Source organism: Anopheles coustani, chromosome 2 (assembly GCF_943734705.1).
Source record: "Anopheles coustani chromosome 2, idAnoCousDA_361_x.2, whole genome shotgun sequence".
In the NCBI taxonomy this organism is placed as follows: Eukaryota; Metazoa; Arthropoda; class Insecta; order Diptera; family Culicidae; genus Anopheles; species Anopheles coustani.
Window position 1 is genome coordinate 88,171,697 of NC_071289.1, and position 19,057 is coordinate 88,190,753.

The window sequence follows — 19,057 nt, forward strand, 5'->3', positions numbered from 1 at the left end:
CTGACAGACTAACTCCCACTGATGTCCACCAACCGCAAAAAGTTTTACCTAAGGAACTAAGTTCTACTCTAGAAAAGCTAGGAATAAATATCCGCGTAGTTAAAACATCCACCGGATATATATATCCCCCCGGTCACCTACCCGTGGTTTGTAGAGTGGTTTCGGTGGCATCGTGGATACCTCACTGCAGCTTCCACTGTAGCACTTGGCCAGCTCCTTGACCGATGGCAGCACGTCGATCACGTCCCTTTCGATGATGGAAAACTCGCTTCCGTTCGTCGCACGTGTCGCCGGGAAATCGATGTGCAGCGACGAGTGCATCGTGTGCCCGGGGCTGCTAGTGGCAGGGGTCTTGGTCCCCTCACCGGTGGCCAAATTCGAGCTGCTTCCGGTGAAGCTGAGTTTTCGCTTCGGTGCGAAGAACTTGATCGTTTCCGGGGAGAGAGGTTTGACCGCGAACTGCGCCGGCCGTAGGAAGCCTCGTTCGTCCTGACCACCGATCGGGCTCGAAGGTTTGGCCGTCAGAGAGGGCGCTTGAGCGGGGCTAGGGCATGCTGACGCACGATGCACCGGACTCGGTAGCTGAGGTAGGATCTGTAGGATGGTTTCGGATTGCGCGGGCACCCCGGAACGGAACACCTTCGCTTCACCGGTCGTCAGATCGTAGATGCGCGTCACGTCCGAGTCTTCGCTGTAGGTCAAGCTGTCCAGTTCCGGGCGAGCTCCCGAGGACGAGGTTGGCGAGTTGATGCTCACCTCGGACGACGAGCTGATCAGCGATCCGTGCGGTTCCGGCTCGACGGGTACGAGGAAAGCTTCACGAGCCGCCGTACTGAGGTGGTTCACCTTGGTGCCCCCCTTCTTCAGGATGGGATCGTCCGATGTGACCTGTACTGGGCGGGCGGCAAAGACGTTCTCCGCACCGGGATCACGTGGTTTACCGAAGCTACTCGAACGAGACAGAGAGGTTCCGGAACCGGGTGCCAACTTCAGCTGGTTTGATTCACCATCATCCACGTTGCGGGCGAGAAGCAGTGACTGTAAAAAAGGTGGGAAATTGTTAATGGTTGACAACCTTTCAACTTTTTTATACTATTTAACGATTAATTAATTAGTACACAATAATGGAGCTTGGTCGTTCATTAGTAAGGTAGCATTTGTTCACCATCGCATAGAGAGTATTAATTACGCCGTTAATGGAATTCCACCTCCACGTCCACTACGGAGGAGTTAAAAATGTGTCTATATGCCTTCGTTATGGGTAGCTGCAGGTTCCTTCCACACCTGAAAACCGTATCGAGGAATCTGCTCACTTTTTTCGATTCGAATGTTGCCACTTTTCATCTTGCCATTTCCTTCCGTTGCCGATTCCTTGATACGCGTTTTTCCGCCTTTTCTTAGTTGAGCTTGGATTGGTTAGTTCTTACTCCCGGCTCCCCCGACCACCGAACGGCGGACAACTTGGCGCAGGCAGGGTTCGTTTGTGATGTTGTTGGATGGCTGTTGCTGAGGTTGGAATGATGCTGCTTGGTGATGCCCGTCATTAGTGTCGGTGTTACGGTGTTTTGTACCATGTGTTCCCTGTGGTTAACTTGTAGCCCGTCGATGAAATGAATGAATCCTTATGTCGCTTAACTAACACTACGATTCCTTCTACGAGTAATGTACCCTCCTGTCCCAACCACATTCTAAATGCATACGGATGGAAAAGGTTGGAGTATATTTCAACAATCACCAACAACAGTTTATGGGGTTGCATGAGGGCCAAAGTTAATGCTTAAGCTGTCGTTAGGTGTGTGCGACATATATGAATAAAAATGTTACAACACCACCGGATCAACGAGGATGTGCGAGAGGACATTGGACAAGGACAACGGAACGAAAACTTACCCTCCCCACGCGCCCTCCATTGGGACAACAACGGTGTCGCCAACGGATGTGCGCAATTCGCTCCGCTTCGATCGTGTTTCTTGTGGCGACGGTTTGTGTGTTCCCTGAGCGTCTGAGTTATGTGTTCTGTGTCACGTGTTCTGTTGTCAGTGTCTGCAAGAAGAAACTCCACACCAAGACACAACACTCGACGGGCATCTGCCAAACGCGCGCCAGGCACGCCTAGCACGAACCTCCCCAACATCAGGCACAAACGAAACAAACGAAATGAACAATGGCACGAGGGACAACGCATTCCAATTCCACTCAGAAACGGTTCCTTTGAGGTTAACACACCCATTATGATTTTGCTGCTTATTCGGTGGCTGGAGATGGACCAAATGTTATGGAAATGTTTGCTTTCGTGTATTTGCTGTACGGAATGATTCGGGTCACATGCGTGTCTGTTGTTTTACTATCGGCCTACTGCGGTCTCTTTGAATATGGCTTAAAACTATCCACGTACTCCCGTATGAGTTAAAATAGAATGTAACATTTGCTTAAAGATAAAATCAATGTCTTAAAAACAATCTTATTAAAAGTTTCATCCGGAGGATGATAAACGACCACTATCATCCTGCGAAAACAACAACGAATGTGAGTTTTGGTTTTGTTGGCACTGAATAGAACTGCTTAGTAGCCATTGCACAATTGCTTCCTCTCGTGGCCTGCTGCGTCTCGCCGAAAGTTTCGCTCATTTACTCAACGTCGACCGCTGACTATCCGCCCGGCGGATCGCGGGAAAGGTGGAAAACTGTTCGATTCGGTTTTTCACGCTCGCACTGCGCCGTAGCGTGCAGAGGTCGGTGAATACCGTTTCGACCACGGGCCCCGCCAGCACCTGCGTCGGCACGCTGCTGTCCGACGACGACGGTGCTGGCTTACGGGGAGCGGTAAGGTTTCGTTCGGCCCCGGTCCCCCGCCGCGAGGAGGACGCATCGGGACCGGGCGAAGACGTTTGCTCGTCAAAGATGGGATTCAGGACAAAGTGGCGCGTGGTGGCGTGCCGTGCCCGGAAGCTGTCCCGCTTGTAGTCGTTGTGCAGCGTTTCCTGCTCAAACTGGGCGATAATGTGTGCCGGTATGTCGACCGCCGCGGCCGTGTCACTGCCAGCGGCGGACGGTGTTTTCGTCTGGTAGCCCAGATCGACGGACGAGGGGCGCGGATTGATGCCGTGGCCCTGGTGTGTGCCAGCGTCGTGCTGCGGGAGGCTTCGGTTGGAGCGCACGGACGGCGAACGAGCTACCGGGGAGCGGCTCGAGGACGATCCGGTGGCCGACGCGTTATTTAAGAACCTGTCCATGATGTAGGAATCGGTCGGTAGATGATAATAGGTTTGATGACTCACTTTCTCGTCGTCGGTACTGTGCGATAGCTGCTGCGGCTGCTTCTGTTCCACTCCGAGGGTTTGCTTCAACACACCTCCACCCGCTCGGAGACGCTCCGGATCGTTGATATAATATTCCCGACCGATCCTACAAACAAAAAGGTGGGTAAAGAACGAACTAAAGAACTCAAGCACACAGCGATTAAAAAAAACCTACTTTTTCTTCTCCGACAGAGCTCCACCCATCACCGACTGCAGCGAACGATCGTTCTCCGTTCCGGAGTCAACCGGTTCCTTCGGAGAATCCTCATCGTCCAACAGCACAACGGCGGAACCGTTTGGCGCGGCATCCTTTTTGACCAATCGCTCGATCTCGATCATACTGGAGGGACGGCTCTTCTCCGAGAGCCTGCGCTGCAGAGCGTCCGGGGAGTACGGATTGTTGGCGATCGGCTTGGCATTACGCCACTTCAGATGTTCCCGTTCTGCAATGGATCCTTGAGAGAGAAAAACAGGTTAAAACAATTAAGTCTATCAAATCGAAGCACCTTGCGTCGCGAAAATCTTACCCGGTATCAACGTGTCCGCTTCGTCAAGGGACGGTTGATTCTGTTCGTCCATACCACCGTCCGCCGGCACGGCTTCCGTATGATGCCCATTGCTTTCCACTGTCGGCTGCTGTTCCGCTGTCTTTTGTGCTGGAATGATCGAAGAGTCAGCGACGATCGAGGTTTGCGGTGGTGCGTCCGCCAACGACAGTGGGACGTCGAGCGACAGTTCGCTCACAAAACGGGTGTTATTCGAGGGGTTAGTGTCAATGTCGATGGTGCTGGTGCTAATGCAAATAGGTGTCGATACTTGATCCGTGATGTTAGTTGACATGCAATTGTTAATGGTGGTTGTGGTCGAGGCGGTCACGATGGTGGTGGTGGTGGTGTGTGGCGATGAGAGGGATGGAAGGTCGCTGTCGCTAAATGGCATGCTGGTGTCGTCGATCTTCGACTCCGAACGGGACTCGATCGACGCCAGCATCGTCTCCTCGGTGCTAGTTGATGGCAGGGGGAAGGACTCAGTCGCTTCATCGGCACTCGAGGGAACTTCCATCTGCGAGGGAGGATCCTCGATGGAAGGTGTACAGTGTACTGTCACGCTGTGATGGGATGGTTCCGGCGAAGACACCGTGAAAGCCTCCGATGATCGTTCCTCCATCTCTACGGAAGTATCGGAAATGATCTGCACTTGCTCGTCCATGGCGAGGGCTTCCTCAACGTACTCAATATTCTTCAAACTCTCACTGTACTCGGCCATTCTTAGGCTTCCTATCTCAATGGGGCTCGGAAAGGGTTCTTCAAGTTCCAGTAAAGGATATTCGCGGATTGGATGATCTTTGCATGGACTTACTTCCGACACCGTAGGATCTTCCAAGGCCCGTTGCAACTCTTCTCCGAAGGCGTCGAGTGCTTCCAGCGCTTCCGGTGGTTCTACCATTTCCCATTGATCCAATTCCTCCTCAACTGGCTTTACATCCAGCCCCTCCTCGGCTGATGGTCGATTGAGAATGCCTTTAAGTTCCTCACAGTACGCCCGCATCTGTTCCGTTACGGCCACAATTCCAGGATTACGTTCCGGACTCGGTATATTGTTGTCGAACGTTACCAGATCAGCGTGGAGTGTGATTTGTGATGGTTTATCTGTATCTCCCTCCTCGTCCTGAAACGGATTACGGTTCGGTGTTTCGACGACGTTGGGTGCGTTAAGAGTTTTTAGTTGCTCGGAAAACTCTCGCTGCTCCTGATCACGCACGTAAACCGCTGCCGGGGGTGTCTCCCGTATCTGCAGCAAATCGGGCGATGATTGTGCCGTCACGATGGGACGCTGTTCCTGTTCTTCTGCATTATCGGACTCGCTCTGTTCTACAATGGAACTAAACTCCTCGTCGCATCGTTGGAGGCTGTTTGAATCGTGCGGCATATCGGACATACTAAACGGGCCGAGCTCCTCGAAGGACTCGACTAGCATGAGACTGTTGTTGGTCGCCTCGGATACCGTCCTATACTCACTATCATCCTGGATACTATCCATTGGGGAAAGGACAGCGTCGGGTGTTGCCTGAATCGGTTCAATCAGCTCTTCAGCAGACTCTGATATCCCGTCCAAGGAAACATTGACAATGGAAGCATTACCAGAGTTTAAAACTTCAGCTGAGATGGAATCCAGTGGTTCCTGGAAATCTTCAGAAAGCACCAAAGAAGACACAATCTTTTGTTGTGGTTGCTCATTTAGGGTGTTATCTTCCACTGACACGTTCTGCGAAGGTTCCACAGAAGTTGGATCGATCGGTGGCTGGTTTTCTTCCACACGCACAGGGGAAGACACAGACCTTTCAGCCAGGGCAGCTTCATCAACCAGTTGGTCCACTTCAGGGGTAGATAGTTCTTCGATAATAGAACCAGTAACTGTTTCTTTTTCGACATCTTTAGTCGCTAGAACCTCCATCGAGCCTTGTTCAACCGATACCGGATCTCCTTCTGAATGTGTTTGGGTAGATACAGGCTCCTCTACCAATTGCTCAAGGGAATCATCGGTTAAGACAACATCCCCAGTTGTTGCATCCATCACCGAGCTCGGTTCAATTGGCTCCTGATCGTCATTAGATTGTTTTGCGAAAGGTATAATGTCTTTGGCTTGATCATCAAGGTAAGGATCGGTTGAGATAACATCTTCGATCTTTGCCTGGACCTCTGATATCGACGCATCCGGTTGCTGATTAGCTTCTTCTTGTTTCGCTACACACTTTTCAGTCGGGCCAGCTTCATCAACCGGGAGGACCTCTTCGGACAACTTGCCCTTTTCACCGTCCTCCAACTGAACCGTCGCTGAAAGCTCCTCCGAAATCGTAGTCAGCGGGGAACTGTTTTGATCGAACGATTCCTCCATCGGTGTAACCCCGAACGGTGGATCGGAATCTTCCGGATCCATCAGCATCGGCGGTGGAAGCTCCTCCGAAATGGCACCCAACGGTGAACTGCTTGCCATCCGATCGAAAACATCGGTGATCGTCATCATGATCGGATGGGGTGATAGGACCTGCTGCACCGGAGACCCCGGCGGTGACAGAGAATCCAGCAGCAACAGTGGTGGCACTTCCGTTTTCAAACGCTCAGATTGGTTAGTGTTCTCTCCAGCGAGGGCATTATTAGTAAGATTAGTTTCTCTAGCACCACTACCGTTTTCTACACTACTCGACGGGAGGCCCACTGGCCGTCCGGTCGCTACGGTTTCTACTACACTGTCTGCTACGGGATTTGATGGATAAATATTCGAATGCGTATGGTGTTGTTGAGCTTGTTGTTGGTGGTTGGCGGCTGAAGAAAACATGGTTAAGGGAGAGGATTCCGGTGTGAGACAGGCTACGGTTAGTATAGTGTACGCTCCCATACCAAAGGTGTGCGGAAAGGGAGGGGGCGTGTGAGGGTTAAGAGGGTTAGTGCATTCGAAGGGTAGGGCAAACTATGGACGGTGAGCAGTGGCAGCCCACCCGATGGCCAATGTTATTCTGAGCTTCTATGGGTTACTACACGGAGCTAGGGTTGTCGCCCTGGCATCGCCAGTCGTTCGAAGGGTTATGGTAAACTGTAGGACTTGCGGCGACCGGGATGACTTACCTCGATCTATTGGGATTTCTTTGCGGTCTCCGTGACCGTTGGTGCTGGGTTCGGAACTCCTGAAAAAGAAGCGAGAAGGGAATTAGTATTGTTTGCGATAACCAAAGCCTACTAGTGCGTGAAAGTATAGATCAAGTGTTCGTGTGCATACATTTATCATAGGACGAAGGACTGAAACGCAAGCATTTGCAGGTTTAAGCTACATTGCGGACAGGAAAGGACGCTATTGTTTTTGTTCGTGTGTAAATGTGTATGTGAGTGAGATCGACTTGAGTGCTACTCACCGATTGTCACTAGCTTCGGTGCGTTGAAGTAACTTCACGTCATCCGTAATGACGCCGTTGTTCACTTCGAATGGATCGTTCAAGAACGGATTGGTCAATGTGGGATTGGTGGTTTCCACCTTTTCCACCACCGGCCCAATACTGATCAGATCCTCGAGTATGGTTCCGGCGGATCGGTCCTGTTCCCCCAACAGTTGACTATTTTTAGCCTCCGACAGCGCCTCCTCGTTGGCCGGTAGCGAACTGATCGACACGAGACTATCGGCCGGGAAGTTTTCCTCCTCCAGCGAGTCCTGTGGCTTCGACGAGGACGACAAACCCTCGCTCGTCTCGTCCTTGCTGCTCGATCCAGCCGTCAGTGGACTCGCCTCACTCTTGATGACCTCCGGGGCCACGTTGCTATCCGACTCGTACCCTTCGCAGTCCGAGCCCGCCTCGGAGAGATCGCTGATCTCGTCCGCATTCTTGTCACCGATCAGCGCCTTCACCTCCTCCGTTGGCGATGGCACGAGCATGGCGATCGACGACTCGGTCGTTTTCAGCTGGCGCTTGCGAAACAGCCAATTCTCTTCCCACGTCCCGTCGGTCGCGTTCGACTTGAGCGACTGCAGATCGTCGTCTTCTGCGCCCGACCCCGAACCGGTGGTAGTGTCGGAAAGATCCGGCAGCGGAACCTTGTGCCGCTGGATGTAGTCGCTGAGGTAGGACTCGTCCGTATCGGACAGTCGGCGATCGCCCGACGCACTGTAGCTGGCTGCGGCTGCCTCGTGTGCTAGGATCTCGTCGGCCTAAAGTCATCCGCCGGGTGAATCGAACCGAGTGATACGGAGTGTGAGACATATTGCGCGTTAAGCTTACGCATCCGTCACTTACCGTTACGGACATCTGTCTGAGGGCTTCCGCGTTCAGCGCGCCCTTGGGGTGACTACCTCCTGCACGGACAGGGGACAGGCCAGAGGGAATGGAAAAGAAGGCAGAAAAATAGGATATATCAAGAAACAGGATTGGGATACCAGAAGCATAGGCTCGAAAAGTAGCGAAAGCATTAGCACGCATAAGCGAGAGGAACCCGAGGGGGTTGGGTTCGGCAGAGTTCACAACCTATGACCGAGCTGGTATTGTTTTGCAGGAAGCAGTACCATTTCCCAAAAAACTTCCTCCAACTCCATTAAAAAAACAGCTCTAGGTCGCTTTGGTTGCACTTGAGACGGACAGTCAACAAATCACGGCAAAACAAAACTTAAACGTCTCAACATGGACGGCATATGCACGTGGTTCAAAGAAATCTAATTGCATTACCCAAAAAGAAACAAGGAAGAACACTTTCTTCTCTGCTAACAGAAGGAACCACGCATTTCACAACGAAAATAAACGTTGGCGGAAGAAGTAATGCAATTATATACACTTTCCCGGTAAACAGTGGTCGACTAGAGTGTCTGGTTCTTAAAAGGAACAATGTTGAATTGTCAACAAACGGAGATTAACCTTTCGGGGCAAAAGTTCACAGCCCGTATCCAAACACGTGTGTGTTTTGGAAAGTGTTGAAAAGATCCTATACGAGCAGGTGAAGATCGATGGCTATGAGGTTAGTATGTAACCAGAACTTGTGGTGAGAGCTGATACCGTAACCATTGAAATTGAAAGTCACATAATTGGATCAATTTTAAAATCGTCCGTCCGTTCTTGGAACAACGATCGATAGCACAAAAGGTAAGACGCTAATGTAAGATTGACTTTGAAAGATATTGCATTGGCCAACGGAATAGATGGTGTTCACGTGTCACTTGAGAAGTCGGTACCTTACGTTATCAGAGTTCACGTGCAGGTATAGAGGCAGAAAACATTGACGATAGAACACGATCAATAAGAAGCAACATTAAGGTTCAGGGAAGGAAGGAACATTCGCACATCCAACACTTTACCGATTAGCCGTAAGTCTTCTCCTGCTTGTCCACGTCGGTGGACATACTCACCTCCTTCCGTCAGCTGATTGTGGTTCACGTCGACCGGTCCACCACCACCACCACCACCACCTGCAACGTAGTACGGTTTGGCTGCCACGTCACCGGCACTAGGGAAGTTTTTCGGATTCCGATAGTCGTCCACCACCTGGGGCGAGAAGAAAATATTCGATCACGAAGTACAGATAGATCAACCCGATGGCAACCGTGAGCACACTGAGCATTGCATCTGACGCTGAAGAAAACTGCTACCGAGTACTTGAAGACACTTTGGTACGTGTCTCTTATTTGGGGGGCACTGACACAAGACGTTACACCAAGATGCAAAAAGTTTGATATGTGAGTTACGGAAATAGAGTTCTTCTGTTCCTCACTCACAGGGGACAAGTTCAATTAGCGATGGAAACACTTCACAGCCCACAACAACTACACACGCTTATCACTCTTTTCATGTGGTGCGTCTATTGATAAAATCTCGTTACAAAAAGCAATCTTTCGCCTGCATCACAGTCTCTTGGACGTTTCGAAGGCCACCGCACTGTGTGTTGTTTAGATCACAACAACTAGAACTGAACATCGTCTGCTCCAGGGCAGGGACAAATCGTAACTGAGAGCTCGATTGATTTCTGCCGAAAGTGAACGCTAGATAAATTCGTCAAGAAACGTAGCCCCTTCGGGCGATGGTCGATTGCCTTCGGCCGTTCGGTTCTCCGTTGGGTTCTGTCTGTCTGTCACCGTGGTGCGCCACGAGGACCGAAGAGGAATCCGTACAAGTGTCACTGTTGCGAACGGTGGCACCTGCTTCCCTGGCGTGTTCCCTGTTTGAATGAGTATTGTCCGAGGTCGCACTAGCTGTAGTTTCTAATCATACCTTTCGAAGCAAATGTTGCTCTTACTCTGGTCCATTGTTTGCCGTCTTTGCTCGCCAAACCAGATGGTCTTCAGTGTCACATCAGGTTCACCAGAATGGAGGCGTTTCCTTCAGGAAATCGATTATCCATACACTCTACCACCCTCTTAATCGGTCAGTCGGTCGACCGGGGGATTATACGGTAATCTACTTTGGGGTCGAAAGTTAACACTTCACTTCCCAACGCAGATGACGTGCAGGTAACCCCCAGTGCTCCAAATTCGATTGCCAACGGGAACTTGTCTACGGGCCTACGACGACTAGCGACTACCTACCTTGTTGAGCACCGCAGTGGCAACCAGTTGTTCGTACTTCTTCGGATCGAAGTACGGCAAATGTTCTTCCGGCCGTAGCGGGAGGCCACTGTGGTTCAGCAGCTCCGGCAGCTTAGCGATCTCCTCCAGGATCTTCTGTATCAGTCGCTTCAGCTCGAAGTGCTGGTCGCTCGGGCTGTGATGCTGCTGTTGACCTTCCCATAGTGGTAGATCTAGTGGGCGGGTGGCAAAAAAGGTACATTTTTATTAATCAAGTAGGCACTAGGACGACTCGAGTGAACTAGGGAAATGGATAGGCTCTATCCCCAGAAAATCTTTGACAGGAGTACTAAGAAGCCATGCGCTAAAAATAGATAGTGAACGACTAATTGAACAGAACGTGCGTAACGAATAGAGTGATAAAGTGATTCTCATGCCACAAAGGTAGAATAGAGCAAGAGAGAGATATAATGTGTGTGTGTGTATAGAAAGCCCTAGTGAATGAGTAATTGTTGCTGAAACACGTGCTGTAATGGGATGCAATTAATGATTTCACACTCAGTGGCGGAGGTCACGCCGGTTTTCCAAGGGCTAACACACATCTCAAGTACATCATCATCGTCATCAGAGGCTACTCAAGCTACGGTCGGTGTTAAAATCATCAGTTGGTTTTCGTCATACGCTTAGAGTCCAAGAGACAAGAGGTTTTTCTTCTCCTTAACCTGCGATCGCTTTCTTCAACACTAATGTAATGCTAATGTTCTTTGCAAGATGCGAAGAGGTCAGCAGTAACCGGTTCCGTCTTGTAGCTGCGAGTGACATGCAGATTCGCCCCGAGGATCGACCGCTTAATCCAGTTCCAAACGAAGCAAAGGTTATTTTAAGCTCGTTAAGGGTATTTTTTTGCCTCGCAGTACCGGGGCAAGTAATTACTGCAACGGACGAGGTACTGGTCATGAGGAGGTTGCTTAGCTGGTTAGAACACTCTCAGGTGATCAGCCGTTCTCTAGCTGATGATGACGATCATAAAGGCAGTCGATCGACAAGCTCGGTTCAGCGGGTCGCATGTGTAAAATGTGTTTGACTAACACGCGCCGTACTAAGAGAAGAGCCGAACAATCGAGCTTTTGAAAATGTTTCCGTTCATAAGATGCCTCTTTTGATATAACTTGAACAAATTGCCAAATGAAAGTGCAGTTGTTGTGCGAAGCAATGTGTGTTGTGAACAACGTCACGACTTGTCGACGCTGCGAATTACGTCAACAGCGTCGAGATAAATAAAAAATTTAATTGCATTCAATTTAACGGAAGGCAAAATTTTGTACGATCTGTTTGGAAACATTTTATTTTGTCTCCACGTTCGCGACTAAACTAATTGTACAGAAGAAATTATGCATTTTTGCACGTTTCTTCAAATATGTTTTTCTGTTTTAAAAAGCTTTTTTTCATTTTTTTTAAGTTAGTAGAAACTAAGTAAAACAAATTTACCTAATATTTGTGTAAAAAGTAAAACGAGAAACAATTCAAGTAAAACAAATTAGATGGCAAAGTAACAAACCATTTGTTGGCAAACATGCAAAAAGAGAAGAATAGTCTTAATCACCATGCTGCTTACGTGAAGTGTACGGAAGATGATTTCACGGGAAATAAAGCGCCAAACCCCGCAATGACCATCCGCTACGACGTCAAAGATCTGTGTTAGGTAGCGTGCGCGAATTGAGCATTTTTTTAGTGGTTTCTCGCACAGATTGCGAAAAACAGCAATTAATCCGGGTGGTTGGGGGAAAAAAACGAAAAAGAAGCCATAAACATAGGCAATGTCGTGCGTCGGAAAGGCAAAAACAAAACAGAAACCAAAATCTTCAACACAAAAACACCGGTGGCTCGTACCTTTGGCACGTAGTTTGGGGGGGGGGGGGGTAAAAAAATAACAAACCCAAACAACAAGGAACCACCAACCAGCGCGCGGTCCAGCGGTTTGCAAACTGATACCGACCGAGAAGGAAACCCCTTAAGCTTCCTCTAGCTAACTTTGGAGGCCTTGACTTCCGAACAAACTGGCCCCCTCCTCTCCTCCCGCCGACGATAGCGTCCGTTTCGTTTCGATTAATCACGCAAATTATCATTGCTTACACCACTTGCCTTTTGGCGGAGGGAACCCCGCTGGAAAGTGGGTCCAAGATTGCGTGTTTTCCACATGACTGCAGGTCGACAAACATGCTTCCCCCCGACGGACGGACGGTTGGGCGCGGGTGATCTTCCTTTTGTCGTACTGGGAACGCCGCGCCGGGGAAACCGGTGCGATTTGCATAGCGCCGCTTTTTCATGCTCGAGGCAACCAGAAAGCGAATGGGCCCGATTTATACGCTCGATTTGAGGAAGCTTGCATTCGATTTCGATAGAGTAATTGATTTTGAAGACAAGAAAAATAATTACACTTGTCTTAGCAATGTAGTTTAGATTGTAATCACAATGAGAGGAGGACCAACTTCGCAAACAGGTTGTTGCAATGAAGGTCTCACCTTTTGACGGTTAATTAAATGGAAAAAGTGGATTAAAACATTTCTTGTTTTTATTGTATAACATTGAATAAAATTGTATTTGTATCAAATATTAACAAAAAAAAAAAACATCGCACTTCATTAGGTTTTTCAAGAATACAACTTTTAAAATCAATAATCATATATTTCGAGCCTGAAATAGTAAAAGTATTGACACCGAGGGATTTTAAAAATCGCAATTGAATTAAGAATCACTGGATGATAAAAACATGTTGTAATATAGCTCCTTTTAATCGACACCATGCCATTAAACTGGGAAACTATAGATTCATTTTGATCGAAATAGCAAAAATTGCGATCCGTCCTTCGGTACGACCTTCATCATGCAGTGCTCGGTTGTTGGAAACCTGTTCCTCCGATGGGAGGAAGATAAATAAAAAAACCCATTGCACTGGACGAGGTCCAAGGCAATTATGATTGCATGGCCGTTGCAGGGAAATTAAGACGCGGCTGGCGAGGACGGGTTGGTTGCAACGTAACGCGCACCGTTCAATTTGACTGCGCCGTGAAGGGCATGAAGGTCGCGAAATTGAAGAACGAAAGGTGAGCCCTCGAGGGCGCCAGGTTGTTGCGCCACGCCGGTGTCAAGTTCAGCAGGCGACGGTCTTAATCGACGGTCGGGTAAGATATGAGATAACGATCTCACTGCAGCAATTTTCTTTGCGATTGATACCCCGAACTTGGTATCTCTTTTCGCCCCTATGTTAAAATGTAAATATACGTCACGTTCTGCAAATCTATTTCATTTTCTAGTTTCATTGGGTTTTTTTGTGAATTTAACTCACAAGAAAGAGTGCCGAAGGCTTCGTTAAGACAGTGCTATAAAATCTAAGGAATTTGCGACCGAAATTTATCGATTTATTTATCTCTTCTCTTATAGAATGTCTGCAGTGTTTGTGCGGATTATCTAAATACATGTTATGATAAAAGTGAGCTTCAGAGCCTTGGTATCGAGGAATGTAAGATACGGTAGCTAATTATGAGAAATAGTTTCCGTTTTATCTTTTATGTCACATTACACATTCGACTTCAAAACAGGTGATAAAATTCCAAATCTGTCCTTGGTTGCCTGCGGAAACTATGATAAGCCAAAAAAAATCGCATTTCTACCGTCTAATGTCATTATCCAGCTTTCCGCGGAGCAGGAAGTAGGAAGTGTTCGTATTTAACCATTATGTCACGATACGGCCGAACCATCCATGACCGATTGGCCGGCGGTTCCGAGAAGAGAATGGCGTGAAGATGGCTTCAACCGGAATTCGCATCAAACCACGGCATCATTTCGCGTGCGGTTGGAGGCTTCGAAACTTTCCTTTCCTTGATTATTTCTGTCGTTCGAAAGGGAAACTAATACAATTGGCTAACGTTGAGGATGAATTTGTAGCCGCCACGCGCGTGTGGCGTAACACCAGCGAAGGTAAGCGGTAGGGCTGTGTGAAAATCGGGGGAAAGCATTCCCTTCGGTTGCCAATGGTTTGAGAAGCATATTCAACCAAAGGACGCACTCGTTCGTGGTGTCCTTCTCATTTTTTAGGTCACCGTATTGCAGCGCGCCCAAACGACACTTCACACAGTGCTAGAACCAAAATTTGCCATGCAACTTTGCGACGCATTTATGCCGTTAAATTACGATGTTTATGCCGAAAAAGGTAAACAGCTTTTAGCCGGTGGCCTTGCAATCGGTACCGATAAACTGTTTCTTTTTCACCTCGGCCACACGGGTTGCACTCCACTCTAATCGTTTACCAGTTTAACGGTTAAAATTAACGTGTCAGTTACGGTCTTTAGGTGTTTGCATTTGTAAGCGGTATATTTGTCATTTTCTAAATATGAATGTCACCATCAAGAGGCGGTGTAAATTAAAGATGACGAATTAGTGAGGAGAAAATCGACCTCGTCATTTACATCAATCATTGGCAAGATTGATTGATTGCGCATCATAGATGGCTTCGATTGAGAAAATCAAATAACAAACTTTGTTGGTCAATGTTTCAGTCATAGCATAACAGAGGTTTTAGACCATAGATCTTATGTATTTAATTATTAAAATATGTTATCAGACAAAGTCATGTTTGTAATTATACTCGCGAAGTAATGGAATATCGAACCGACTGCTTACCTAGCACAACTTGGATGATGTGGACGATCACATACGAGGTGACAGCGGTGAACAGATAGTAGCTTAGCATCGAGCAGCTGCACACTTCCATCTTGACGCTTTCTTAAATGTATTCTTCTCAAGGAACTATTTTATCACAATCAGTACACACCACGACCAATCACAACCTGTTCACTGCCCTCTTACCGAACGCTGCGTGGGAATGTATAGAATTGATTTACCACTTCTATTCCGAACCGTTTCGAATTGGAACACTTCGAACATTTACGCCGGATGCGGAAATAAATTGCAAATCAACTCGAAGCACTCGCGCACTTGGACGATCAAAATGGATCGATTTTTTTTGGGTTGGGTTTTTAAGTGTTCATCCAAAGCAGTCCCTAATTTCCATCCAAAGTTTCTTCTGGCGTCCCGTGATGATGATGGTGAAGTTTTTGTCCCGCTTTAAGCCGTGGTTCGCGTCTTGTCGACATGGGTTTTTGCCTATGGTAAGTGTTTTTACCCTGCATCAGCACAACTTAATTAAATTTCGCCGAGAGCCGAGAGCGAAGATGTTGCGAGCCGATAGTTCACCGGCGGCATTTCGATGCGATTATTGGAAAAGTTTCATTGTCATTCATCGGTGGCTTCAGCCGGTGGTGTTCTCCTGGAGCTGGGAAAACTCCCATCAAGTTGGTGTGGGAAGAAATATTTCGCGACACCTTGTGCCTTGTTCGCCGATGAAGGCATTGGAAGTGATTTAAGTCTTGCTAAATTCAGTGTGATGCTGCCCCCGGGTTCCCATCTCATCCATGCAAAACATTTCCATGTCTAGTTCAATTTTCGACTCTGTTCCCGTGCTTGCACTTGGCGATAAGATTAGATTTGATTCGGTCGCTAGCTGATAAGATTGGTTTGCTGGTGGTGTTTACTTTCAACTTTGCACATTGAATGTTCATAGCGCCCACACCGGGAACAGTTCGAGGCGAAAAAAAGGAACATCTCCGCAAACTAAACCGCTAAAATCCCGGAGCGGATTATAATGTAGGATTGCGTGGCGGTCGGGTTTGTTCGGAGGCCGAAAATGAGGCTTAAGATATCGGGGGATTTCAAAGGGATTAAACATAAAGGTGGCGCTGTCTGGGTCGGGAGTAGGATATCGTTTTTATGCCGTAGATATTATGGATGACGATAACGGCACTGGAAGGTTTTGCTTACACTGTTAATTTCTAGCGCTCACTGTATACACTTTATACTAGAACTTTGTGTAACTTAGACGTTTGAAATAATTAATCCTTGGAGTTATAAGAACCACTATAAATCATATTTCTCAACAAATTCTTTTCGAGTGTGGCATTAATTGCATGCCAACCCTCGCTTCAAACATAGGTAGATTCTTTACCGTCTGAAACTTTCGTCTTTTCGAAGCGTTTTTTACCAATGAATTTTTATGAATGCGTTCTTCCCACTTCCCCAAAAAAAGAGGCATAAAAACAGAGAACTTAACATTCGACTATAAAATGAATAGTAATTGAACCGTATCATCGTGCTCGTGTGCGGTATTAAATTAATCTGCCACATTTGGAGTCATAGTTCACTTCCTTCCGACGTCGAGAGCAAAAGAAAGAAACACAAAACTGACGGGAAATCTCTATAGGCTAGAAAGCTGAAAAGAGTCTTTTTGAAAACCACGAAAAAATGGAAGTGAATGGAACTTTCTGAACCTCGGCCAGGGGGACACAGAGCATGCAGCGTGCAACGAAAAGGAAAGGTTCCTCCTACCCATAGAAATGAGGTGTGAGGTTGATGATTGTTAAATTGCTAATCAGGCACAGGTTTTAAGACAAGTTTCTTCCACAATCGCCGGTGGTAAAGGGAAGAAGGAAAAGAGTTGGTGTAAAACTCAAGCAAAAAGCACACACAACAGTGATAAGGCCAACCCCAACCGACGGGGAGAGATGCTTTCCCAACTGTCAAAAAAAAAAAAATGTTCATGATAACTTATTCATAAGCTGTATCGAGTGCTTTTCGATTTCGGTTTGATTTGCCGGCGACGTTGGGCAACGTTTGGCTAACTTTTCCACCGATTGAACTTTCCACCCGAGCAACTGGTTCAATCTCGGTGGCCATCTTTTCACCTGTCCTACACGAGCACGATGTTTTTTTTCGATGCCGGTCACTAATTGGGAAATAAAAGCCATTGGAGGCTCATGCTTCACTAAAGATTATCCAATTGGGTTGGTTACGCGGTGACCAGGTTGCGGTGGAGTGTGGCACACGTGCAGAAGAAGATGTCCTGGCCAATCAATGGGGAAAGGTTGGCACTTTTTGGGGGGCAGCTTGTCAAAGGTGACTATGTTGACGTAATACACAGCCTGTTGCTTGATAAGTCACATAAGGCACAATTAGGATTGATGCACTCCATTTAACAGTCTTTTATAATGTTGAACGAGTTATTTAATTTGGAAAATTTAATTCATGTCTGGTTTCATGACATGAAAAACAACTATGCCTCATCTCAAGTGGAAATATACTCAAAGGAAGTTGTAATAAAAAGGCCCAGAATCTACTATTTCCGAGCCTACAAAAATAACTTCCCGATCCTAGAGATAACAAACCGACAGAGATATTCGGCATTTTGTTTCTATTTTCCAACAGCACACCGATAGGACGGTCGGTTTTCCACTCCACACGCACCACAATCAATCAAAACAGCAATAGGTAGCAATTTACGGCACCGTCCGCGATTTATGATTTGCGTCCGAAACCGCGTCACTATCGCCGAATTTCGTGAAACCCGACCGAAGAGCGCCGAGGAACGATGTGCAAGGCGATTATAAAACAAAACACTAGTCATGGGGAGGATTTATGGCCCATTGCAAGGGGGAAAAGGGGAACGGAGCCGAGTGTTCGCTGATACCACGCAATGTGAAATTGATTCGTCGGGAGGATGCTCTAATACAATGTGCAGCAAACGTGCACAAAACAACCAACGAACACCAAGAAAGGTAAGAAACGGGACATAAATCCTTCACGGCGTAACTGGAGCACGTAAACGGAAAGGAAAGCCGTGTATGCAGACTGGACAATTGCCGCCACTATCAAGGATGCAATCAAATCAGAAACGCAAGGTACTTTGGGGAGGGTTTACTTCCCGCAACCGGATGTCCTTGGGATGGGAACTCGTTCCGGGCGTGATTGGATGTCGGTCCAATTGTTATTTTTATTAACTTCTAGCCTTAGGAATGGACGACCCGGGTTAGGGACTACTTTGGATGATGATTTTTTCTAGTAAGTGCCACGGTGTGGTCACAACTCTTATCACGCACGCACTGGAGAGCCACCATTCCACTATTGCCACACACAGTCCCATACGCTGGTGGGTAGGTGTATTTTATTTAACTTTATATCCTCATTAGGTCACACTTGGCGCAGGGCACCGGTATTGGCCAGACACTCTTATCAGAAACTACGAATGTGCGCTACCTCGCTCGCGGTACTTAACAACTAAACCGTGCGCTGGTGTTTCACCCTCGTTACACTGTTCGCTTTATTTATTTTTCGGGCTTGATGTTGTGCCGCGAACCACCGTCGTCGTCGTCGTTGTCGACCGCCACCGTAATCGTGCGCGCGTCCGTTCAGAACTGAGCCGACCCTCGACAACCGACTATCGGTGAACCCGCGCACCGGTGTGTGGCGCTTGTGGGGGCCTCCCAAACACACACCGACACACACGGCACAAACACCCCCTTTCGGAACGGTACCGTTCGCGGTAATCGCGGACTCCACACGATCTCACTTCCACTTGCTGTCTTTCTCTGTTTCTCCATTCTGCGAAACCGCGAGCCTCACGCGAGTTGCGCATAAGATGGAGCACCTTCCGTGTGTGTGTGTTTGGACTTTGGGGCACCTGTTGGTAGCATAGAGCTCCCCGGATGGGCTTCTCGCATGCAAAAGGGTAAGGTGTCGAAAATCCTTGGGCACAGTTTACTCTCAAGAGATGATCGCGGATCATGATCCCCTACCTGATTGTTCTCTCACAAATCTTGTCCACAATCCATTCATACA

At 47.9% G+C, this 19,057-nt stretch overlaps 1 protein-coding gene across 1 annotated transcript in view; it reads right to left on the reverse strand.

Moving 5' to 3' along the window:
- Positions 1 to 19,057, reverse strand: part of LOC131266891 (uncharacterized) — a 34,824-nt gene that overhangs the window by 2,299 nt on the left and 13,468 nt on the right. The window contains exons 6-15 of the mRNA XM_058269572.1: positions 10,352 to 10,563; positions 9,179 to 9,314; positions 8,079 to 8,134; positions 7,206 to 7,993; positions 6,922 to 6,980; positions 6,086 to 6,399; positions 3,826 to 5,365; positions 3,474 to 3,753; positions 3,278 to 3,404; positions 142 to 1,038 (exon numbers count right to left, since the gene is read on the reverse strand). Of these exons, the coding sequence (XP_058125555.1) occupies positions 142 to 1,038; positions 3,278 to 3,404; positions 3,474 to 3,753; positions 3,826 to 5,365; positions 6,086 to 6,399; positions 6,922 to 6,980; positions 7,206 to 7,993; positions 8,079 to 8,134; positions 9,179 to 9,314; positions 10,352 to 10,563 (4,409 nt within the window). The remainder of the gene's footprint in view (positions 1 to 141; positions 1,039 to 3,277; positions 3,405 to 3,473; positions 3,754 to 3,825; positions 5,366 to 6,085; positions 6,400 to 6,921; positions 6,981 to 7,205; positions 7,994 to 8,078; positions 8,135 to 9,178; positions 9,315 to 10,351; positions 10,564 to 19,057) is intronic.